Source organism: Phodopus roborovskii, unplaced genomic scaffold (genome assembly GCF_943737965.1).
Source record: "Phodopus roborovskii unplaced genomic scaffold, PHOROB, whole genome shotgun sequence".
Classification (NCBI taxonomy): Eukaryota; Metazoa; Chordata; class Mammalia; order Rodentia; family Cricetidae; genus Phodopus; species Phodopus roborovskii.
This window is the reverse complement of record NW_026126418.1, coordinates 32,532,788-32,558,417: the sequence shown is the minus strand read 5'-3', so window position 1 is coordinate 32,558,417 and position 25,630 is coordinate 32,532,788. Positions and strand designations below refer to the sequence as shown.

The following is a 25,630-nucleotide window of genomic DNA, read 5'->3' as shown; positions in this document are numbered from 1 at the left end:
GAATTCAGAGACTGCCTTTTAACTGTGCCACTGTCTGGGAGAGTCGATTTGTATACCCGCGGGATGACCATATTTAAAATCAGAGCTGGGCTCTGCAATTGCAATCTCTAGTAACTGTGGCAGCTCTTGCTGAACAGAAGAGCTATTCAGGGCTTGTGTGTGACTATCACTGAACTGCTCACACCACTTGTTTAAGACTACTTTTCTAAACATGAAAATATTCAAATCACCCATTTCATTCCCTAACACCTGGGAACGTGGAAAAAGTCATTTTGCTAGAGTTTCTCAGACTTTACTGTGCATACCAATCACCTGGGGCTCTTGTTGAAAGCAGATTCTGACTTGCAGGTCTGGGATGGATTCTAAGCATCTCATTTTTTGCACTAAGTGCCCGTATGTTGTTGCCACCACCACTGCCATCCCTGTTGTGGGGATCTGCAAGGTCTACCACTGTTCTTTGTCTTTTGAACACCTTGACAATCCATGCTATAAAGGGACTAAATGACTTTCAGACATTTAGATGAGGGGTTCTAGCCAGGTTACCTTCCTTTTCTATCTAAGCCCTAAATCTTGTTGATCACTTGGTTAGTATGTGTGAGTTCCTGAATTTGAGTCCCCAAGCTTTGCCCAAAAAAAAAGGGAAGAAATAGCTTTCTGAAAACAGAAACTGGAAAAAAAATGGCCTCAAATTCCTTCAAGGAGTTGGCCTAGAAGCCAACTCTGATTGGGTCTGTTGTGCTCTTGTAAACTTTTTTTTTTTTCTCCAAGTGGGGAGAGAAGTGTGTCTGATGGGTGCACTATAGCAAGAAAAGCCTAAATTCTGACCTCCCAAAGGAAGGCCTCTTGTAAGACTGTACACTCCCAAAACCATTCTGCAAGCATGCTCTGACAGTGAGTTTACCAGCTTGGGGCACATACCCCACACTGTAGAAAATGCCACTAAGGCGTTGTGCGCTCATTCCATAAAAGCTGGCAGGTGCTCAGAGGAGGTCCTGGGAGGCGAAATCGGGTGGGTCCAGGAGGCTGTGGCTCGAATGACTGCAGATGGGATGGCTTGGCTGCTGGCTGCCCTGCCTGAGTGAGGTGGAGTTCGAAGGACTCCAACCCTGCCCTTCTGCCAGAGAGCTGTGGGGCACAGCTTCAAGCCCTGGCTGACCCTTGCCTCTATGTTCCCCGCAGTGGACCAGGAACGCCATTTCCAAGACAAATATTTATTTTATCGATTTCTGGATGACGACCATGAGGGTGCCCCTTTGCCTACTGAGGAAGAGAAGAAGGAGTGTGATGAGGAACTCCAGGACACCATGCTGCTGCTGTCACAGATGGGCCCTGATGCCCACATGAGGATGATCCTGCGCAAACCGTAAGTGAGAGCTCATCTGGCTGTCCCAGGCTGCTGCTGGCACATCTGGGGAGGGGTGCAAGACTGTTGGCAAAAGGCCAGGCCTTCCCTCAAGTCAGAGTAGCGATGACTAAGGGGTGAAACTGCAATGATGTTTGTCTTTATTGTGTTTTAAACTTTGACACCCCCCCCAACTCCACTTTCCACTCACGTGGGTTTAAACTATAGATCTTTAGCAGGTGCCTCAGGTTACCAAACCAGCGTGCCTGTATTAATTGATCTTTGGCCAATGGCAAACAGCAACTGTTCTGCTTCTACGACAGACTGAGGCAGCCCCTTTCCTCACAGTGATAGAGGGCAAATGTCCTCAGAAGCAAAGCTCCCATGCCTGTGTTACATACATACATACATACATACATACATACATACATACATACATACATTTATTCATTCATTCTTTTGGTAACACTTTCAAGGCTCCCATTCAGTCAATGAGGCAGCTGGAAACCCCCTTGTCTGCCACAGCTAACCACAATCTGATGGTGACAACCTTGAGACACTAAGGGAGAAAAGAGTGTCAGGCTCCTGTTAGATTCCAGACATTCCAATAACTGCTCCATGGCATGCAAATCACATGGCCACCCCCTTCTTTCTCAGTCATCAGGAAACCTTTGCAGTTGCAATGGCTTCGCACTTGATTTGGAAGCCCCACACACAGGCTTCTATCTCCATGCTGGAAATGAAACCTCTGTCCACTGAACAACCAGTGCCAGGCAGCTATGGAGGTCAACCCTGAGCCATTGGCTCAGCTGACCTTCCTTTATTATCAGGTCTCTGTGAGAACATTCAGTTTTGTCTGCTATGTCCACTGGGCACTTTCCAAGAGAGTGTTGTCCCTCAGGCTGACTTCCCCAGCATCTGCCCCTTGGACCAGTTCACAATAGCCTCTGAGCGTAGCTTTATGTCCTCCCCCCAGGATTCTTTCCCTTTCACTGGCCCATACTCCAGGCAGCATGGGTTTTTCAACACATGTCATTTTTGTCACGCCATGTCCCCTTTGTCCAAACTCTCTCTTGGGGCTTAATCTCCCACACAGAGCATTTCAAAGGCCTTTCCCTCGTCCCAGCTGGTACTATCATCCTTAACTCTAGAACCATGGTTTTCAGCTCTTTCAGCCTCAATACTCTTTCTTCAAACGGAAATTTAATAGAAGAATCCAAAATATCAAATAGGAAAGCCAGAGAGCTTCACTAACCTAAGCAGGAGTAGGGTCCAAGGAGCCTGCCCAGCCAATTTTCACTCTGTCTGCCTTGAGGGATCACAGGGAGGGTGGCTGGGGGCACACGAATTTCTCAGGGCTGTGGAAATCAAATGAATAATGCCACCAGACACCCTGTTTTCTCTCCAGCCGCACTGTCTCCCTTCCTCTTGACCCATTCATCCATCACCTGTCCGTCATCGTTTCCCCTTTTCGCTGTTTACCTTGCTGTCATGTCCATTCGAGCCACCATCATGTTGTGGTTCTGAGTCAGGCGGAGACAGACCCTGAGGCATTAGGAAACACATGGGGATGTTTGGGTTGTCGGAACACAAGTGGACACAGAGGCTTTTGGCATCCACTGGGCAGAGGTAAAGACCAAAGGATACTAGAGGCATTCAATGTCAAGGAACCCTGCAAACAGCTCTCGCCTACTGAGAAGCAGCTAAAAACCGGGAGTGTGTAAAAGGCAATCACATGATGCCCAGTTTTTCACATTAACCTCGTATTCACCAGCCCTTATTGACCACCTAGCTGTTCTGAGTGCTGTGGAGTTGAGTTAAGCAGGGACATGAGGGTGTTCCTTCTTTCTGGAGCTCTGTGTGGGCAGAAGACAGCTCAAAACCCTGGAGCAATGATTCAATTGGGGCTGTACTACATCCTATAATGGACAAGGAAGCCTGTGTTAGCATTCTATACTGGAAGTGGGGGTTCCCTCGTGTGAAATAGTCAGGCTATGTCCCTGTCTTAGTTAGGGTTTCTATTAATGTGAGAAGATACAATGACCACCGCAACTCTTAAAAAGGAAAACATCTAATTGGGATGTCTTACAGTTTCAGAGGTTTAGTCTGTTGTCATCATGGTGTAAACTGTCATCATGCAGGCACACATGGTGCTAGAGAAGGAGCTGAGAGTCCTGCATCTTGATCCCCAGGCAACAGGAAATGCACTGTGTCACTGGGCATAGCTTGAGCATAGGAGACTTCAAAGTCCACCCCACAGTGACACACACACTTAATCTAACAAAGCCATAACTCCTGACAGCGCCACTCCCTATGGGGGCTGTTTTCTTTCAAACTACCACAGTCCCCAATAAGGAAGCCATCAATAAGTGATTTCAAGCGAGTGAGTGAGTTCATAGCCCCTGCCATCCCTCCCTCAGCTCTTCCTTGCCACTGAATTTACTAGCATTTTCAAGCACTTACCAAGTGGATTAAAATGTAAAAAGAGTAAACTCACTACCTTTGGTGAGTTTGTAATCCAACGAGGGATGCACTCCCAAATTATATTCAAACGGGATAGACATTTATTGAGTGAGCACGTGCTGTGTACTCCAGACGTCTTGGGTAGGTTTCGGGAGTCATCCATAGAAATGAGATCTCCTGGGTTTGGGTGGAGCAGGCGCAACCTCTGGCTTGTCTAGCATGTGTGGGTGAAGTTATAGGTTCACTTCCCAACACCCCCAAAGAGAGATGGCGCTGCTTCTAGTTTCTTCCACGAGACAAAAAATTACAAGTCTAGAAACCCAAATCTTCAGAGAAAATTCATTTCCCAAGCTTGACTGCAGTTGGCTTCTGGCTATTGAAAGCAGGTTTTCAGTTGGTTTTGCGGCTCAGGCCTGGGATCTGAGCACTCAAGAGGCTGGGGCAGGAATATGTGGAGTTTGAGGCTATCTTGGGCAACATGACAAGTTTAAGACCAGTTTGTCTCAAAAAACAAAAACAAAAAAAAAAAAAAAAAAAAAAAAAAAAAAAAAAAAAAAAAAAAAAAAACCCAAGAAAATAAAGATCCACTGATATTCCAAGATAAATCATTTGGAGATTTTTCTTTCCATCTTCCTAGTGTTTTTGGTTTTTTGGGGTTTTTTTGTTTTGTTTTGTTTTTAATTTGGCAATCATTGGGGATGGGAAAGTGAAATATAAGGAACCTAATTTCGTGAGATAGACACTCAAGTTACATACACACACAGGGGGGGGGCTTTACCCCACCACCCTGATTTTTGGTTAGTTGTTTTTAAATTTTTAGTAATCTGAAGATTACTAGAAAATTAATTCTATTTAAGAGGAAAGGAAAGGAGCCGATTTGGTCAAGAATCACTGGCACCTGGCACCACGCCTGTTCTTGAAGGGACTTCTGTTCTTGAGGAACGGACTGAGGCTATGTCCATAGGTCCTGGGGTATTTGGCTCCTTACGACCCAAATTGCCGAGTCACTGAAAAGTGCAGAGCCATGGCATGCATTGGCTCCACGTCAGCTGGGCCGAGACCCTGGTTTGTGAACTCAGCACAGCTGCATTCATAACAGTCGCCACTGCCATCGAGGTTGCAGAACTCTGATAATTACTGGGAAAGAAATAACACAATATTCTTTGATGAGAAGATTACTTTGAGAATTTGATTGTATAATGAAGATGTTGCTTTGAAAGGTACTTCCCATTGTTCCATGGCTGAGACTCTCTAGCTTTAAAAAAAAAAGTGTCACTTGTTTTGACAGGCTACTTAGAAAAATTCTCTGTTTATTACATTAACTGCAGCATTTTAACTGTCAAACTATGAAAGAATGTTCTGCAGTTTAAAAAACAGAATAGAGCTTCAGGGGGAATTTTTTGGCACACTCTTGTTGCTATTGGTATTGAAAGAAAAAAAAAAAAAAAAAAACATACACTCTGAATGTGAAATTAGCTTTTTCTGTGGTGGCAGACAGAGTGACTCACAATGCCCATGGTGGTTGCGCAGGTGTGGACCTGGATGGCATTTGGGGGCAAATGCTACAGAACAGTGACAGGTTGATGGTGCTGTTGTTGTAGCATTGAGACAGGGCCATCAAACACAAATGAACTCTCAGAGCTTATTGTTTTGACTTTGCTTTGTTTATAAGTCTGAATGCAGGAGGTTACTCTACACACAGAGATATAGCAGAGATGCTCACACACAGAAGTGGGCATTTGGTTACAATTGGGTGCACTTAAGCAGGCACTTTGGATAGGAAGCCATGGGCCAAAAGATACAGAGATGGCCAGGTAAGTACAATATTGTAATCACTTCACAGACACAGGGCTCTCCTGCCATCACACCTTCCAGCTTTTTTAGGGAAGAGAGGCATCATACCCCAATCTTATCAGTGGTCTCGAGGAGGCCAACCTGCAGTGGGAGGGAAATGAAGGTTGTATTTTCTCAAATCTCATTCTAGATCCACAGTTCTAAAACTTCTTAAATCCTAGAAGCATAAGTGGTTGAAAAAGAAAGAAGTCCATTGAGCCTGGAAAGAGGGGGGTGGATGCGAACAGCCAGGAAAATTAGATTGTCATATCAAAAATTGTTAGCAAGTTCTGGAGTCTTCCAAATGGGCCTGAAACTCATAGACTTTAGTTCACTTATTTTATGTGATCAGTGAAAGGTTTTAGGCATCTGAGTCTGGAAAGGAAATGAGCACCCCTGCCTGTTGATGGCTCTGATGCCCAACAGCCCTGCAGACTGGATGCTCTATACATTTGTTAGAGGGATCTCAAGGCACTAGGCACTGTGTATTTCTTCCTAATTAGCAAAATTTGTCATTTGAAATATTTATTTGTGTGGGGGGTGGGTTTGAGTGTGTGTGGGTGTGGGTGTGGGTGTGGGTGGGTGGGTGTATGCCTACAAAGACCAGAAGAGGGTATTGGATTTCCTGTGGGTTGCCTAATGTGGGTACTGGAAACTGAACTGAGGTCTTCTAGAACAACAGGAAGCCCACTTAACCACTGTCTCAACTGGATCTTTGTCCAGACTGCTTCAGAGGATGTGAAGTATGAAATCCTGGTGCTTTAGGGAGGTATCTACTGTAGATCTCAGAAGTCATTTGGTGGTCTTCACTTCTGGGGAGGATGTACTCTTCTGGGGAATGTCCACCATTGGGCAGTCCATCAGCACATGATGGTCACAGGAAGGAGGAAGCCTGAGCACAGGAGCTGAAAGTAGGAAACAGGACTGCACTTTGGGTCCTTTCCACAGTGTACCCATCAGTGCTTGGCTACCTGCCTGTTCTCCCTGCAAATGTTTGCTGTGTCCACGTTGAGTGCCATGTTCTATTCATGTCTGCATATCCAAGGATCTCACTGAAGTGTGTGTGTGTGTGTGTGTGTGTGTGTGTGTGTGTGTGTGTGTGTGTGTGTGTTCAGATGCCTGCAGAGGCCAGCAGAGGGCATTGGATTCTCTGTGGGTTGCCTGATGTGGTACTGGGAACTGAACTGGGGTCCAGGCCAGCACTTCTGTAGCTGCCCACTTATACTTTAGGGTTCCTAGTAATCAGCTCAAGTTAATCTCTTCTATTGTTTAAGCTGATCTATTTGTTGTGGAAAATTTGGAAACTACTAGGAGTTTCAAAAGAACGCATTTCACCTGCAATCCTGTCTCCTAACTATAAAATTATTATTAACTTTTTGGGACCTAGATCTCTGATGATTTTCAGGGGTTTTTTGTTTGGTTGTTTATTTGGTTGGTTTTTGGTTCCTTCTCCTCTTCTTCCTCTTCCTATTCTTCTATGAATGGTATGAGGGTCTTTACGGCTGGATTTTTTTTTTTATAGTGTGGAATGTCTCTGCATGCATTCATTTCATGATGGGTGCATGTGTGGGTTGTATCTCTACTTCTTAGGAGCAACAAAGGCTACTGTTGCCTCAGTGCCCTTCCTCTCAGAGTGGAGAAAGAGCTTCCAGCCAGGCAGGGGCATAAGCATAGGGCCGGCCAGAAACATGCCAGGAAAAGAGAGAGCTGTCTGACGCCTAAGGAGGATCCAGACCTGGAGCAGAGTTAAACCAGCCAGATAAAGGGAGGCCAGCTGTGCCCTCTTTGGACATAAGAAGGGACTTACAGCCTTGTCGGGGCACCATGGAAGAGCAGGAAGGGAAGATGTGAATAGTCAGTTGTGCAGTGTATTGACTACTCTGAAGTTGAGTTCTCTGATGTCTGTGAGAATGGACTAGAGGGGCCAAGACAGAGAACAGCTAGATGTTGATATGAGAGTAAAATTAATGGTTTTTCAAGAATTTAATAATACCATTTGAGATGCATGCATGCAATACAAGAACCTGCTAAATAACCCGTCAGGAATATGGAACATGAGAGCCAGGATGCTATTCTCACAGATTTGCCATTAACACATCCAACATCCCTTGGGTACAAATCTCAAAGAATTTAATAATGTCTGCTAACCCTCTCCTTGCTTTCCAGGGGCTTGTAAATGGAAACACAAATGCAATTGTATTTAATGATAGCTGGCATTTATTAAGTGCCTGTGTGCTAGGCACTGGGCTAAATAATTCTTTAATTCATTTCTCTCAACCAACTATGAGGTAGTTAGCATAGTTCCTACCTTATAGATTAGGAAACAGAAGCTTAGGCAAAGGCAGTTGCCTGTGGTTATCCAGATCATGGTGGGCTATGAATTTGATCCAGTTGTAACTCTGAAGCTGTGTTCTACTTACTATGGTCCTAAAGGGACTCAGAATAACTTTGTAGGTTATGTTTTGGGCATCAGTGAAGAAAGATGTCTTGGAAATCAGATTTTAAAGTAGTTATTACAAGATTACCTCATCTCATTAAATCATTCCTCTATAAATCTGAAATATGAGCATAACATGTTCAATAAATTATTATTACCGTGTAGAATAGAACATAAGTATTCTACTGTAGAGAGAGGTCCCAATGAGTCCTCAGTCCATAAAAGGTGATTATAATAATGGATATTATTCTTATGCCTTGGGATTCTGTAATTCTCTTCTGTGTGTCTTGTGCACTGAGCTCAGCTCTGTATTGTCAGTAGCAGAGTCCACATGGTTATGTGGGTGTAACATTGTCAAAACTGATTACACAGAAATGAAATGCTTAATGATTATTGTTTCCAGATTAAATATAGGATGCCCAACTAAATTTAGATTTCAGATAAGCAATGCTTTCTTAAAACTATATGTGTTTCATGTATTTCTTTGAGGCAGACTTTCACTATGTAGACCAGGATGGCTTTAAACTTATAGATACCTGCCTGCCTCTGTCTCTGGAGTACTGGGACTAATAAGATACACAACCATGCCTGGCATTCATGCATCATTCTGTTTGCTAAAACTGTGTCTGGCTTGGGACTATTAATTGGCTTGTCTTCACAGCTGTCTATAAGAGGTGCTGGAAAAGTGAGGTAAGAAGACAAACCACAGCTGGGAGGAGCCACCTTACTCCACTAGAACCACACATGAGACTTAGTGACTCATACTGGAATAGCATTACGTAGTTTTCACTTAGTGACCTCACATCCTTTGTCCATTTGAAGCATTAAAAAATTCTACAAACTCTGCATGGCTTAATTATAACTTTCTGTGTTCAGAAGAAGAAATTGAGCTGAATGGATGCTGAGTGCTTTTCTTGTTTTATTCTTTCTCTTCTACAATGTTGCTTCAGGTTTCTCCTTTCTAATAGAGTTAACGAGTTAGGATGAAATGACTGAAAAAGAGGAGGAGGACAAAAATGGGATAATTCAACTATCTATGACAAGGACTGAGAAGGAAGTAAAGCTAACAATGTAGCCCTATAGCACCTCTGGATGTTTGTATTTTCTATTGCACCAAAAAACAGAGCTTGAGCTTTGCCATCTGACACTGTCCTAATTTGTTTGTCCTCCTTGGGTATTTCAAGGGAAAATTCCAGTAGTTGTACTTCGTACCGAGTTTAATGTCAGGAATTGGAGAGATGACCCGGTGTTTAAGGGGACTTACTGCTCCAGTAGTGCACTAGGATTTAGTTCTCATCCCTTCATGGTGACTCATAATTGCCTGTAACTCCAGTTGCAGAGGTCATGCCACACTCTTCTGGGTTTCTTGGGCACTGGGCACCAGGCATGCACATGGTGCACATACACACATGCAGGAACTCATCCATACACACAATCAGTTCTTTATTTTTTGAGTACCCTTGTAAGACCAAGTCTTATAGGATGGCATTCTTTCTTGCTAACAGAAAGCTTCTGCTGTTGATTGATAGTTTGCATGTATTTCCAATCTCACAGAGAAGCACAAAGCCCCCACTGCATAGACTTCCAGTTAGAGTGGAAGATAGCTATTTGCATCTAGCAAATTTCTCTGTGGTTAAGGTGACAGTGTGGCAGCTGGATGGGCCACTTCTCTGATAGTCACAGGGAATGTGCCTGACATATATGAAGAAGGGTATTGGGTGGTGGAGAAGTAAAGCAAGCAAGCAAACAACAACAAACTGTTTCTCTAGACAGGGACACAGATCCCTACCACACTTCTTTTAAAGGGATTGGAAGAACTAAATTTATAAATAGTTCCAAAAGCACCTGAAAGTGATGGGAGGTTGACATGACTTAAGTACCATATTAGGTGGATTGTGGTAAAGTCCTCCATCAGAAATAAACATCCTTCTAGAGGTAAGCAAAAACACTTTCTGAAATTTAGAAGCTTAAACATGACTTATGCTTGTATTCATAATGTTGACTTCTCTCAGTGTAGGCCACACAAATTAGGGTCTACCAGATGGCAGGTCTATTGGAACCAGTTTATTCACTTTCTTGGCTACACATTATACTCCGAGTCCTGCCTATGTACCACTTGGTAGAATGATGAATCCCTCATCTTTTCCACACCCCACTAGCTGAAAAATTCTGTCTCTGACCTTGATAAATTCCTTGATAAAACGATATTTACCAGCAGCATCCAATATCGTCCGAGCCCTCCCATCCTTTAATGTATAAACTGCTTTGCCCTCCATCCCCATTTATTATCTTGTCTGTAACTAGACATTGCTGCCAGAATGCAGCCCTTGCAGAAACTAGGCCTTTCCACAGCGGGATCCAACAAATCCACATCAATGTGGCACCACGCAGGTTTGTAAAGAAGCAGGGATGCCTAACATCTCTCCCTGTGACATCTGGAGAAGGACAAGTAAAGACCAGGTACATTCACCAGCTGCCACTCAGAACATCCAGAGAGTCAATTCACTTCCCCAGCCTTGTAGGTTCCTCTTCTGAAGGTCCATGGGAGTCATCTCCTCCCCTTCTCACCCTGTTTCCTTTTCCTCTTGAAAGCCAAATTGCCTTCAGTCCTTGGGACCCTTTCATGACTGTTTGAATAGGCTGGGGGCTGATTTGTAGGATCGCTTCTCCATTTCCCCCCTGTCACCCCATAAAGACCAAAGCCTGAAAGGTGCCTAATGCCACTGTTTGCTACCAGAGACCTGCTTTTAAAAATATGATTTTGTTCAGTGGTTGTGGTAGGGAAGGTTCGGTCTTAGATGTTCTCGGGTGTTCTTTGAGGGCTTGAGGCAGATCAAGAGGAGTACCTACTTCTGAAAGCAAGAGTGGAGAGACGAACCTTCCTGAAAACGCTAGATGGCACAGTAGCCCTGAGCTGGTGGCCTTTGGGAGCAGCCAGGTGTGTTACTGGTATTCCTATGGCTGATATCGAGATGCAGTCAAGCTAGGAGAGGGATTCACATTTTGATTTGCTTAGGTGGGTACAGGTTGACTAGACAGAGGGTAACTCCTGGCCTTCTCCCTAGTATTTACCTCAACTGTCAATCCTAATGACATGTTGAGGCCCCAGAGGAACAGGACGCTGGCTCCGGGCAAATCTCTTATGAATTTTTTTTTTTTATCACTTTGTGAACAGACACATTTTTGAAAATGTAAGTCTCATCATGCCCTGCAGTATTGACTTGTCTCACCTTGTTACAGTGCTCACTGTTAACAGGACCAAAGAGCTCCTGGCAGCCGGGGTCTATTGCCAAATGGCAGCGGCCTGCCGTGTCATTTCATTGAACACTTCAGACCTCAGAACTGTTTTCGTTGTTATTGTAATGTTTTTCTTCTTTCCCCCCTCCCCCATTCATTTGAAAGCTAGCCTGTCTCTAGACAATGTTTGATTTGGTTTCAAAGGGCTCCCACATGTTTCACCACATCCGGTCAGCCCCTGCAGAAGATGTTATTTCCATGGGTTGGTTGCTGAAGATAGATGACCAGTGCTGTGATGGGGGATGTCCTGTATGCTGTGAATATATGTTTCTCTTATTGGTTGATGAATAAATGCTGATTGGCCAGTAGCCAGGCGGGAAGTATAGATGGAGCTACCAGACTGGTAGAATTCAGGGAAGAGGAAGACAGAGAGGGAGCTGCAAGGGAGACACCATGTAGCTGCTAGGGAGCAAGAGGTCCAGGCATTCTCCGGTAAGCCAAGACTACATGGAGATGCATAGACTAATAAAAATGTGTTCATAATTAAGAAAGAGCTAGCCAATAAGAAATGTGAGCCGTTGGCCAAACAGCTTATGATTAATAAAGCCTCTGTGTGTTTATTTGGGACTAAATGGCTGCGGAACCAGGTGGGTCAAAAAAAAAAAAAACAAAACAAAACAAAAAAAAAAACTTCATCTACAGGGCTGGGGCAGGCTGCCACACGGGTGTCTGTATTCCAGTGGTACTCTATGAGAGCCTCTCCTAAAGCAGTAAGGTGGATCTTTCTCCTAGGCTTCTCCCCAGCAGTTTCTGCTTTATGAGAGGCATATGGGGTCAAAGAGGTCACACTTCTACTTCCCATTGGTTGCCAAAATAAAGAGAATGTCTGCTGTCTGAAACCATTTCACACCTTGCTTGGGACTACACTGACCCTTTCTCAACAGTGTGTCTCTAAGCCATTAGCTCTGTCTCCCTCTCCCAGGCTCCATCAGCCACCCTGAGAACCCTCTTTGGGCCTCGCTGCAGAGAGCAGGCTTTCTTCCCATGATAAGCTCTGCCACTGTCTCCTGCCCATGTGGTAGATGAAGGCCAGCAATGGATCTGAGTATAGGCCAGCTGATGAACTATTGAGACCCACCCCTTACAAACTCATGTAGAGCTTGCCATCTATGCCACCATTTATCCCCCAAGGCAGTGTCTTCAGTGGGTGTCAGGCTCCAGAGCTTCCAGTCTCACTCTGTCCATTTCTATCTGCTTCCCACTACCCAAGTATTCTGGAAACTTCTGATAAAGTTCACAATGGGGTGTGGTGATGACACCTGTTTTTGGTTTTTGTTTGTTTGTTTGTTTTTGTTTTTCTCACTAGGCCTTTCATACCACAGATGAAATCCTGGCCAAAAAAGCTTCTAGTCCAACAGGTGCTGTTTACCTGGTCACTTCCATCCACACTCCTCCCCACACTCACTTGGATGCAGAGTAGCTAGCTTCATGTCATAATTCTATGAATATGCATTTTTCTATCACTTGTGGGAAAGGATCAATTGATCCATCTAATTTCCTCACTCTCCTGAGAATTAAAATATCTCCTTCTGCCCATGGAGGATATGTCCTAAGATGCTCCATGGATACTTGAATTTGTCATGGTGTAAATCAAACTGGTGTGCAGCACACACCTTGTATTACTCAGTGGGGAGACCACATAGCACAAGCCACAGGACAAGAACTGCTCTATGGCTCTGCTGGTATTGCCTCTAAAGTCTTCATGAATTTCAAGAACTCCGTCCTATGAGCTGTGATGAAAGCTTTCCTTTGTCTATATTATGTCACCCTGCCTTTATCTATATTCCCTATATATGTAGTGCTTGCTTTGCCCTTATTCACATGACCTTTACAGCAGACCCACTTAGCATTCACATCACACAGATGGAGAAACAAGCCACCAGACTAGCAGGCAACTAGAAAGCTCATTGGTTAGACCTCAATGCTCTAGCCTTCTGCACGGTGCCTTTTCGATACTGCTTCTCTTGAGAGAAGTCCAGAGTTAGGAACAATTAGGCAAACAACACTCCTCAGAAAGGATTGAAAATTACCACAGCAAGGCTTGAGGCAGAAAGAAGCTTCCTAGGTAAAATGGAGTTGCAGGAAGTCTTAGGGACACGAAGTGTGGTGTGTTTGGGGAAGTAGAGAGCGGTGCAGATGGCTAGGGCAGACAGCACCGCTATCTCAAAAGCTTGACAGCAAGCAGTGACAGATGACTGTAGAACAGTCCATCAAGATCAGGCTTTAAAAGAGCCTTGGTGTTTACCAAAGAAGTGCTGGAGACAATGCTGTCTGGAGAGGAGTTAGGTCACGGGGCTACAGACGGGAGCTGGGGCCTTTCTCAGGTCCTTGGTACCAGAGCATACTGAAGAACAGACAGACAGGGCAAGGATGGGTTTAGGAAGCAGGGAGGAGTGGGGGAGGGGAGGCAGAGGGGGGGGGTGAAGAGAACTCAGGCTGGCCCCTGGTGTAGGACACTAAACAAACAGAGCGCGTTTCAAAAATAGACTGAGTATCATCAGCTTTACCTCTTTCTACACAGATCCTAACGCTAGTTGGAATGACTCAACACTGGCATTTCATCTAGAATATGTTTGAAATTCTAGATAAAATTTAATTATTTTACTGTAATGAGATTTGTAAGTTCTAAAGACAGAATTTAAATCTAAATAATGTAATGTATTATACTGAGTAATTTAAATAAATTTTAAAATTCCAAATTTTAAAAAGATGTCTCAATTAAGCAATAATTTCATATTGCCGCTATATAACTATTCCTAAACACCCAGAGATCTGCTCCTTTAAACTTCAGTGTTGAATCGGTCGAGATTTTAGAACTGACTTAATACTTGTAAACCTTTCTTTTTGAGGTTGCACCCCCCACCTTCCACTCAGTCCACACCTAGCAGACGAGGCGATCCAGTCACTCCTTTTGCTTTACACAAGTATCTAGGAGCAACCGTGCTATTTGCAGCTGATGTCAAGACGCACAAACAGCAGGGCTGCTCCTCAAACTGAAGAGCTGTAATCCTATTATGTCTACCTGAGCTTTTCCCATGGCGGCCTCTATGACCATCCATGCATGGAGGTGACTTGATTGACTTTTAAATCCCCAAGGGTACTTGTTTCAAAATCCCCACCTGTAAGTCAAGTGGTAGATTGGGCACTTGCTGAGAGGGCCTGGCTCCTTTGGCACCCCTGTGACCCCAGCTTCTCTCTTCAGTGTCTTTGAATGTCTGCACTTTCTCAGTGACCCCACTAAGTGGTAGACCGGAGTGCCATTGTGTCCTTCAGTGATGATCCTTAGCAAGAAATTGATGTGGTTGGCATCTCCCGAGTCCCGTATTTTGTATTTTTGCAGTCCGGATTAATAAACAGGTCTTCCTTTGATCCTGTGTAACAAGGACATGGAATTCTTTTGTTCATGACAAAGCTGTCCTTATGAAGGTCATGTGTAAATTATGATGTTTCCTTCCCTCAGCTATCTCCAAGTAAGCATGCCACTTACCTTATGTGATAATGTGTTTGCAAATTTATGTAATCCAGCTACCCATTTCAGCATATTTACAATGCAGTTCCGAACACTCCACAATTGACTTAAGTTCCAGATGCAAATTACTGGATTAAATACCATACTCTACTTTAAGTTTGTTTCACTTTGGTTTGAGATTTGGGTAGCGTGTTGCTGGGTTTTGTTTTCCACTTATACAAATAACCGTATCAGTACTGTAACATCCACGGCTTCCTGTAAACCTTGCATCTCTCTCAAGAAGGAATCGTCTCTGGTTTTGTCAAAGTGATGGTGTCTTGGTTACTTTTATATTGCTGTGATGAAACACAATACCAACACAATTTATGAAAGAAAGAGTTTATTGGGGCTTACAGTTTCAGAGTAGTATAGTCCATGAGCAGCATGGCAGGGAGCATGGCAGCGGGCAGGCAGGCATGACCCTAGAGCAGTAGCTGAAAGCTCACATCTTGAGATAGACAAATCCACAAGGCAGAGAAGGCTAACTTGGAATGGAATTGGCTTTTAAAACCTCAAACCATCCCCAATGACACATCTCTTTCAATAAGGTTCAACCTCCTAATCCTTCCCAAACAGCCCCACCCACTGGAGACTAAGCATTCAAATATATGAGACTGTGGGGCCATTCTCATTCAACCTCACAGATGGTGAGAGTCAGTGCACACACCATTTCTCTGCTAACTTGCTGACCTTCTCTGGATTAATAGCCCAGTTATAACTTTCAAGAACATGTTAGTAAGGCTTCCTTATATTGTAATGAACACTAAAACCCCCAAAATACTGATTAATCTTATCTCTTACCGTTAATGTTATTGAATGCCATTAGTGGCTCTAAAATAATTTTAGACACAAAAGGCAGTTAGGAATTTATTCCATTTTCTTATGTTAAAAATGACCTCTTACTCCATACATCAAAAGTGTATTACTAACTTTATATAGTAGTACACTTTAGAATTAAAAAAAAAAATCAGTAACAGATCATTAACCCTTCATCGACAGTGGTTGTCCATAGAACAGAGTTTCAGATATATGGGCATATTTCCCTTTCCTTCTCTTAGAAATCCCAGACATTGTGATTTGTCTTGTTCTCACCCCATGAACATACCTTCTTAGGATTGGGTAAGAAATCATCCATATTGGAGTCTTCTGAGAGGAACACCGTGCATAACCTAGAGCAGTAAGAGTAGCAGGGTTACCCTTCCATTAGGCTAAGATACTACAGCAGAGTTCAAGGAATGTGAATCCTTTGTCAAGTTGATCAACCAAGTGTCCCTAGTTAAAGAGGCAAGTTCCATCATTGTTGGTTAAGGGTGTAATAAAAAGCAGTGTTTTATAATTATCTGAAAAGTGCCAAGTAAGTTAACCAATGACCTTGTAGAACCGCTCTTTCCCTGAGACAGGAGGGGAGGGGAGCCTGTGTACATGCAACTCCTCCTATAAGTTTCCTGCTAGTGAATATGTGAATACATTCATTTCCAGTCCCCTTAGGGGTATTTTGGCACAATGTCTCCCTCAGTCAATACCTTTCCATGTAGAATAACCCCCTGAAGATGTTACTGACCACTGGATCCAATTCCTTATTTGAAGCTTATATAACAACATATTTCATTGTTGTCTTTCTTTGCAGACCTGGCCAGAGGACTGTGGATGACCTAGAGATTATCTACGATGAGCTCCTTCATATCAAAGCCTTGTCCCATCTTTCTACTACAGTAAGTGTCTCTTACTCAAGCTGTGGTGCCTGGGCATACATTCAAGCAAACACTGTACACACAAAAGAAAAATAAATTTTAAAAAATCACAACAACAACAAAAAAAAAACAAACAAACAGTAACTGAGCCTAAGAAACTACTCAGCACGCGTGTAGGTACAAACCCAAGGACCTGAATTCCATTCCAGTAACCCACATGGTAGAAAGAGAGAACAAACTCTTACCAGTTGTTCCCTGTCCTCCCACAAGATAAATAAAAGTCACCAAGGGGCTGCCCGGTGGGAATTTGTTATAAGCTTTCCTATTGTTTTAGTATGGACATTGAGATCCCAGAAGCAAGTCTGGTGAAAGTAGCTCTGGATGACAGGGGCTTGTATACACAAGGTGAGAGAGATAGCTTTGAGGTGAGCCTGGGGACCACAGCTAAGGGTCACCCACACAAAACACAAGTCCCTCCTCCCTGACCTCACCTTCCCACAGTCTTCCTTTTCCTTCTAGGTGAAACGGGAGTTAGCCGGTGTTCTCATTTTTGAGTCTCATGCTAAAGGAGGAACTGTGTGTAAGTGAGAGCCCTAATGAATTACTGTGCCTGGCTACGCCATCTGCTGTTCAAGGTCAATGCCATACTCTCCCTGGTGGCCCCAATCTGGAAGGATGTCACGTGGCACTTGTGCTTTTCTGGATCTGTGTCCGTCAATCTGAAGGTTTTCCAGAACCACTTGCCTGTTTGAGTCCTCCTGGCTCTACCCAGCTGGTTCAATAGGGTGTCTAACTGACAGGATTGTGGGTGGTAGCTTCCATGGTGACTTCATTTCAACTTTTGGATTTAAAAGAATTAATTTGGGATTGGGTGATAGTTTAGGTAGCTGAGCACTTGCCTAGCATGTGTGAAACAGTCCCTAGGTTCCAATCCCCATCACTGCATGACCCTGGGGAATGAGTCGATGGAATTGGAAGGGTGGTTCATGCCTGTAATCCCAGCACTTGGGAGATGGAAGCAGAAGGGTTTGAAGTTCAAGATCATCCTTGGCTACATAGCAAGTTTTAAGCCAGCCTGGGCTACATAGAACCCAGCTACAAAAAGCTTAAGTTAACTTTTTAAAAAACAATAACTAATTTGGCTTATGAAATTTCCCTTTACAGTTACATTTTAAAGTATTTTGTTTCGTGTCCTTCTTCACCTTGCACCATGGGCCCCAAGTACAAGAGGATTTCTTTGCCTCAGATACTTACAATGTTAACCATATGGTACATCTCTCCAGAATTCAAGCTGTCCTTCAGTCCTGGAAGCAAGAAATTCTGACATTAATAGATGCAAGCAGTATTACCAAAGCTGGCATTTCCTGATAGTCCTTCAAAATCCTCCTTCAACAGTTGGAGTTAAGGCCAGGAAATGCCCCCTTGTCTAACCTGTGGCAGAACCAGCATACAAAAGTTCTCAGGCGCTCTGCGCCAAAGAGAAAAGGAGGGCTAGATAGAAACGGACACTTCCTACACCTGGCGACACACAGAACACTTTGTTAATTGACATCAATTAAACAAACTTCCAGGAAAATGTGGCTCTTTGTTAGCTACATCACATCAGTTAAAAGTAAATGTGAAATATGAGTTATAGAAGCATGAAGGGTTTTTAAATTGTATCTCGAAGTGCCTTATTTTCGGCCATTAGGAGTACTATTTCTAACCCTGTTACCTCCTTCAGCAAGAAACTCACCTCACTGCCTTTTTAGAATCACATTCCCACTTTTAAAATTTTTGTCTCTTTAATTCTTTTTCATTTAATTCATTTTACTTGTCTTTTAATTCTTTCTATTTGAACTCACCAGTTGTTTTCACTGTGTTATGAAATAGATGTTTTGGATGAAAAGTAGACTGTTAAAATATTTTATTTTTATTAAACACTCCTGTTTCTACTACAGTTTAAGCATTTTTACAAACAATGAAACTGTGCCCTCCAGCTGCCTCTTGCTCCTTCCTTTAGTTTGCTCTATCTCTCATCTCCCCCAAGGGTGACCCTACCCTGGATATATTGCTTATCATCCAAACCAATTAAAAACTTATGTATAGACATGTATTTATCAACTACTAGGTGCTGATTTGCATGTTTCCAAACTTCACATTATTGGTCAGGTCACTTTTAAAACCTATTTTCTGCAGCACAACGCTTTATGAATTGTGGGGGAAACATGCATTCCATTAAGATGTGGATGCTGGTAAATTGATACCCAGTAAAAACCTGTCTTTCAGAGCAGAGCAAATAGTACAGTCTCTTGTCCTTTTATGTTCTATAGAAAGACAATAATATTCCACCTGAATTAGTTAGGATTTGCCAGTATTTTTTTTTTTGTATTTTATGTATGCGTAATTCTGGGGACTGAAAAGTGATGATTTGATAAGCTGTAATTTATATTGATGTGCTTCTATTCTTGTCATAAGTCTCTCCATCTTTTTGTGTCTAGTGTTTAACCAGGGGGAAGAAGGTACCTCCTGGTACATTATTCTAAAAGGATCAGTGAATGTAGTCATTTATGGCAAGGTATATATCTATATATGTCTTTTTCTTTTTGAAATTTGATTGTACTCCATTTGATAGTGTGCCTCTAAGTAGTAACAAACATTGCTGCAATTGAACTTTCCACGGGATTGTTACTCCATGTAGAAAAGATATAATTTCATATTTGATCATACATTTTCTCAATTATTGCACTGTGTCATTCAGTGACTTTATTTACTCTGAGAAAGAAAATTTGAGCCATTTTAACTTAATTGTATAATACTAGATGCAGCCCATTTATATACACAGCGTTTGGAGGGGCAGGGGAGAGGAAGAAGGGTGTTTGATCCATTTTATCTGAATGTCCTGCTCTCCCCAGGGTGTGGTCTGCACCCTGCACGAGGGAGATGACTTTGGCAAGTTAGCTCTCGTGAATGATGCCCCACGAGCCGCCTCCATTGTTCTTCGAGAAGATAATTGTCACTTCTTAAGAGTTGACAAGGAAGATTTCAACCGGATTCTGAGGGTGAGTTGAGAGAGCAGACTTTGGGGAAAGGATATCCTATTTTTCCCCTTCTTGAATAAGACAGGATTTTGAGTGGATTGTTCATCCCACAGGACTTTGGCAAAGAGATGCTTGAACAAAGAGCCTTTGTTGTGAAACAGGCATGTTCAGTGTGCTGGCGTACATTCTGGAGACCAGCTGCAGACATCAAATATTTTGCTGGACCAAATACCTCTGCACATGCCTACACTGGTCCATATGAATGGACAATAATAGCAGTCCCCTTAAGAAAAATATCAGTCTTAGAAGTGTCTCACTGGTCTCATGTACATCCTTTCTTATGCCCTCTTCTACCCTTCTGTTCAGCCGAGTGGCGGCTTCCCTCAGCCCCCTGTCTTGTCTATGGTCCACATTCTATCTCTTCCCAAGTGTGAACCATTCTCAAATCATCAGACTCTTGATTTCCTCAGTGCTTGTTAATGGAAATCAATGCCTATTATAGTGATCCAACAAAGTATATTCATTTGCTAGGCAGTGATGGGGCATACCTTTAATCCCAGAACTCAGGAGACAGAGGCAGGCAGATCGCTGTAAGTTGGAGGCCAGCCTGGTCTACAACAAAACAAGTTCCAAGACAGCAAGAGTGACACAGAGAAACCCTGTCTTGAAAAACAAAACAACCAACAAAAAGTATATTCATCCAAGGGCTTTATCTCAAATTGCTTCAAACTAAAGCTGTTGCAGATATTGGCAAATAGGTGAGAGACCTGGGAGGTGAAGGAGAGTAGAGTTGTCCTGAGTTGGGTTTTGATGAAGAGCCTCATATAGCTCTCTAAAGTATCTGTAAGAGTGTGGGATGTTTAAAAAAGAAAATTCTGGTACCAGACAAGCTCACTCTGTCCCTGTCCTTCCATGTGCCTGAAGCCCTGGTCTCTGCTCACGACACTGCTAACACACTTGGTCACAAAACAAAGAAAGTTAAAGTTCATGCCATTGAGAGGGCTAGAAGTGTGGCTCCTCTGGTAGAGTACTCACCTAGCAGGCCCGAGGAACTGGGCTCAGTTCCCAGTACTGCATGAAGCAGGAATGGTCATACACGAACATCAGCTCAACACTTAGAAGGTAGAAGCCTGTAGGATCAGAAGATGAAGCCCTCAGCCACATAGAGACTTTGAGGCTAGCCTGGGACATATGAGACCCTGTCAATAATAGTGATGATGATAATGAAACTAGTAATAATAGAGTTTATACCAATGGATAATCTAGGGGAAGATATCATAGGAACTTAATTTTATCCTTATACTTACCTTGTCTCATTTAAAATGGAGATGAAAATTAAGAAAAGGTAGTAAAAATTTCAGAGTAAATATTTTAAAGTATATTAAGGATTAGGTGAACTTGACTAACTCTAAAGTTTACACCTATGGGGTTATACTCTGCCAAAAAAAAAAAAAATCAATTGAGAGGGTCATATTTGAACCATTTTATTGCTGACTGACATAATTTATAAAGCCATTCAAAACAACTGAAAAAGGTTTGGATAACATTTCAGTTTGATTTTGAAAGAACTGTTGCATGGGCTTGGGAAGATGGTTCAGTCAGTAAAGTGCTTGCTGTGTAAGCATGAGGAAGGACCTGAGTTCAGATCCCCAGAACCTACCCAGGAAGCCAAGCACAGTGGTGTGCATCTGAAACCCCAGTGCTGGGAAGGGAGACAGGTGGACCTCTGGGCTTGCCGGCCAGCCAGTCTAGTTGAATCGGAGAGCTCCAGGTTCAGCGAGAGACTCTGTCTCAAAAAAAAAAAAAAAAAACAGGCGGAGAAGAGTAGCTGAGGTGTAGACCTCTGGCTTCTGCATGCATGCTTGCATAAGTGAAGTGCACACAAAGAAACATGGATGCACATACACCCAGCACACATCAAAATCAAAACAAAACTGTTGCTCGGTTAGACAGAGGTGCCGCTCCTAAGGGTCACAGAGAAGGACTCTGCCGCAGCTCAGTGCTGTTAGCCACATATCTTTAGGAAGAATAAACGCCTGCTCCATGCCCTTCCCCATAGATTTCTCAGAGCACACCAGGCTTCTCCGGATCTTTTCTGAGACTAGGGTAAAAAGCAGAGTTATCAAACCACATGCTTCAAGCCTCATCTGGTCCTCCCTCTGACCGTTCCAGCCCTTGACTTTGAAAATGGCTTAATTTGTAGACATGACAATTAACATCACAAGCTCCAAATGAGTTTCTGAAGCACTGGAAATTTCTGTCATTGTCTGAGTGAACGGCGGCATCTGTATGTGGTATAATTTGTATTTGCAGGACGTTGAGGCGAATACAGTCAGACTTAAAGAACATGACCAAGATGTCTTGGTGCTGGAGAAGGTCCCAGCGGGGAGCAGAGCTTCTAATCAAGGAAACTCACAGCCTCAGCAAAAGTATGTTTGCATCCAACACTGTAATTGCCAGACTATGATTAACCTTTTCACATGGTATCATTTCTACAATAGCATGTTCTCCCTTTGTGTGGAAGATGGCAGTGTGTATGACTTTTTTCCCCCATCTCTATTGACTAATCACACATCTTGTGGCGTATAATGTATCCATTTCTGGCACTGCATTGAGCTTGGTGCTGTGTAGAGTAATGCCAGAGAGGATATTGTCCTTCTCTGAAGCCTCTCCCTCCACACTGTTCAGCTATAATAGCTTCAAAAAGAAAACCCCTCGAGAACAATACCAGTAGGCATGCCAGGCAGCTCAGGGTGTCACAGGCCCCAGTGATGAGAATCTATGGTATCCTAGGGACATTTCTCATAAAGCATTTCACCTTGTTATTAGAGTGACTAAGGGTAATATATAAAACTCTGATTTTGAATTGATAAAGTGTGCTATCTCATTGACTTCCTGGGTACTTATTTTTGCCAGCATCAAATGGATATTTCACTTCACATTTCTTAGGCTTCTTGTTTAACTCAAGTCATTTCCAGCGCATCTGAGTTCTGTTTCAGCTTTTGTTGTAACTCCCTACCTAGGGCTGTTTCATGAAATGTACCAACACTTGAGTGATGAGACAAGAGACTTAGAAATGATCCTCTAGGAAATCGGGGCTTCTGGATTTTTAAGTGGGGATTCATTTTCAATCTGTGTATAAGAAAAGCAAATGAATGTTTGTTTGCTAAAGAAACATCACCAAATAACATGTTGATAGAGCATTTTCCTTTGTTGCCAAGTAAAGTGGGTTCCCTTTATCAGAGCACTCACCAAAGCTGATGTGTCTCTATTGTTTCCATTAAAAGCCTATGGCTCGAATGTTTTCCTTGGGGTAAGACAACACATTTGAGAAGACGACAGGAGGAAACATATCATTAAATAAGCACAATGTGTTTTGCAAATTTTGTCTAGTCCTTACTTACTGAAACCCCCTGTTAAGGAATGGAGGCATTTCAGCTCTCATTAGCAAGTGGTTTGCTCAAGGACTCAGAACTCCTATGGGATTCCTTAGAGTAGCTCTCAACCTTCCTAACACTGCGACCCTTTAATACAGTTCCTCATGTTGTTATGAACCGGACAACAAAATTGTTTTTGCTGCAATGTTGCTACTGTTATGAATCGTAATGTAGTTATCTGATATGTGACCGAAGGGGTCACGACCCACAGGTTGAGAACCGCTGCCTTAAAGGGAATGTCAGCTTGGGCAGCTTTCTGCTCCTCTCGCTTTCTAGCTTGCAGTAGCAAAACAGAGTAGAAGGGTCCCCGGCTTCATGGCCCCAAAATACTCAGAGAATAGGGGATACATCTGAACATGTCCACATGTTTTCCCCTATAGTTATTCCTTAAACAATACAGAATAGCAGTTATTTGTATCATATTTACTTTCAGTAAATATGTGGTACCATCAGTAATCTAGAGCAAATCAAAATATGTGGGAAGATGTATACGATGCTATTTTGTATGAGGGACATGAACAGCTGCGTGTTTTGGTATCAATGTGTGCGCTGGTACCAAACTCCATAGATAGAGAGTGATGACTGTAGGTAAACACTGAATCTTCAACATTCCATGGGAAATGATGCAAACCAATATATGTTAAAGGGAGTGGCATTAAAAAGAATTGTGTGAAAATCTGTTCTTTCACTTATAAAACCCTAGACGCATCTTCCATATTTCTTTATTATTTATTAATTAACTTTGCTTTTATCTGTTGTTTTTGTACCAGGGACTGAACCCAGGGCCTCATAAGTGCTAGATAATTGAGCTATGAGCTATGGTCCTACCTTTATTATCACTGTTATTAGCCATTTTTTGACAGTTGTCTATTGTAGCCAACTGAGGAGGATGACAATGGCAATGGCTGCATTCTTTAATACCATCTTATGTCTCAGGAAAACTGTGGTATTTGGAAAATTCTTCTTAACTTTGAAGCATTTGGTCAAGAGATGCCCTGAGGCCTCCCTTACCTCTTTCATACATGAGGGAGGAATCAAAAGCCTGTGTTTACTACAAGTCTTCTATTGAGAGTGCCTTCCAGTTTATAAATTCAGTGGAATGAAAAGCCGAGCTAAAGGCAGTATGAAAGAAGATACCAGGTGCTTTCCACTTCTTTTAGTATCAGTTTTCCTTTTGTGTCCTGTCATCCAGTCCAAATTTCTTATATAATGCAAAGACAATACACCCTGGCATGTTTGTAGCAAACTGTTTATGAAATGTCACTAAGTGAATACAAAAGAATGCACCACACAGCTCCCTAAAGAATGGAAAGCTGAGCTCTCAAGGGGTCATGTGACAAGTATGATAAGAGCTAAAAGGATGGTCCCTGTAAGTAAAAATTTATGGCTGGTGTTCTCATCGACGTCCATAACATGTCAACAACCTTGTCTGCAGATAAACACACTGCCAAGGGTATTTGTCTGCAGACCTTATTCCCTTTTAACTCAGAGAATATGGTCTTGTTGGTGGTCTTATTTTTCTGACTTACTTTTTTTTCCTCTGAGAAATCCAGCTTAGTTATGTCTATACATTAAGCTTTCAAAGCTGCCTGACTCTGCCCAAGCCACTGAACCCCGACTGAGTGTGGCATCAATGCTAATATCAAGTTAGTAGCTGTGATGGCAGACTCCCTGTGGCATTTCCTTGTGGGGATGTCTTAGGCACTGGGTTGTGAGAATTTAGTAAGATAAGAACTGTCCTGTTCTGGGTGGGAGCCAGCCTTTCCTTAGATTGATTTCCCTTGCAATACTCCCACCTTGGTCACAGGAAGACCCACTTTGCCGTTCCTCCTCCCTGACCCTTGCTTTAGTTGTTCTAAATACAGACTTGGTATTAAGGGGAAGATTTCTCACTCACAAGTTCAGGACAACCTCCTGGCTGATATAAAGTGTTTTTGACTGGAATGGGGGTAGCTTTTCCTTGCTGGAAACTGACAAGAGTCGCCCTATATGATGCTCTCAAGCACTGATGTCCCCACATAATGAGGACTCAGACAGTAGCTCCTGCCTATTGCAGTGTGAAGTAAAGCTAGAGCCTGATGTTTTAGCCAGAACTGGGGCCATCTAGAAGTTTCTGTGCCCTCTTTCTCTCTTCAGTCACCAGCCTAAACTCTTGAGTTCTGTGGGGCTAGAGGTTAGGTAAGGAATCCACAGAACTAACCACTAGAGGGAGTCAGGTACCCAAGAAAGCTCCTGTGGGGTGTGACTGGCCAGGCAAGTAGAGCCTAAAGAAGCTTGCTCTCTACTGAGTGCAGGCCTGTGTGGCTTGGCAGCAGGTCTTTAGTCTCTGTAAGCAGGCAGAGCACTCTGCCTCAGGGAATTCCAACACAAACTGCTTCAGAATTAAAGTTCCAACAAAGGGGCCCATTACCAGTGGCACTCCTTTGCCAGACTACATGTGAAGTAACCCACTGACTCGGTGGCCAGTTAAAGAATGTGTTGATACTCTTGTTTAAATACAGATTGCTTTCCAAACAGAATAGGAAAGCCCCCTCAAAGAGGAAGATCTCAATGACATGGAGAATTTTCTGCTCAGAGTGATCTCCTGGCAGCCAGGCCTGGC

The 25,630-nt window shown here is 43.0% G+C and overlaps 1 protein-coding gene across 8 annotated transcripts in view; it reads left to right on the top strand.

Annotated features, from left to right (window-relative positions):
- The window catches only part of Rapgef4 (Rap guanine nucleotide exchange factor 4), a 279,513-nt gene that overhangs the window by 198,266 nt on the left and 55,617 nt on the right, over positions 1-25,630 (top strand). For all 8 annotated transcript variants that reach the window (XM_051184480.1, XM_051184478.1, XM_051184484.1 and 5 more), the window contains 6 exons: positions 1,180-1,363; positions 16,508-16,592; positions 17,091-17,151; positions 19,052-19,128; positions 19,466-19,612; positions 21,905-22,020. In XM_051184480.1, coding sequence (XP_051040437.1) covers positions 1,180-1,363; positions 16,508-16,592; positions 17,091-17,151; positions 19,052-19,128; positions 19,466-19,612; positions 21,905-22,020 — 670 coding nt within the window. The remainder of the gene's footprint in view (positions 1-1,179; positions 1,364-16,507; positions 16,593-17,090; positions 17,152-19,051; positions 19,129-19,465; positions 19,613-21,904; positions 22,021-25,630) is intronic.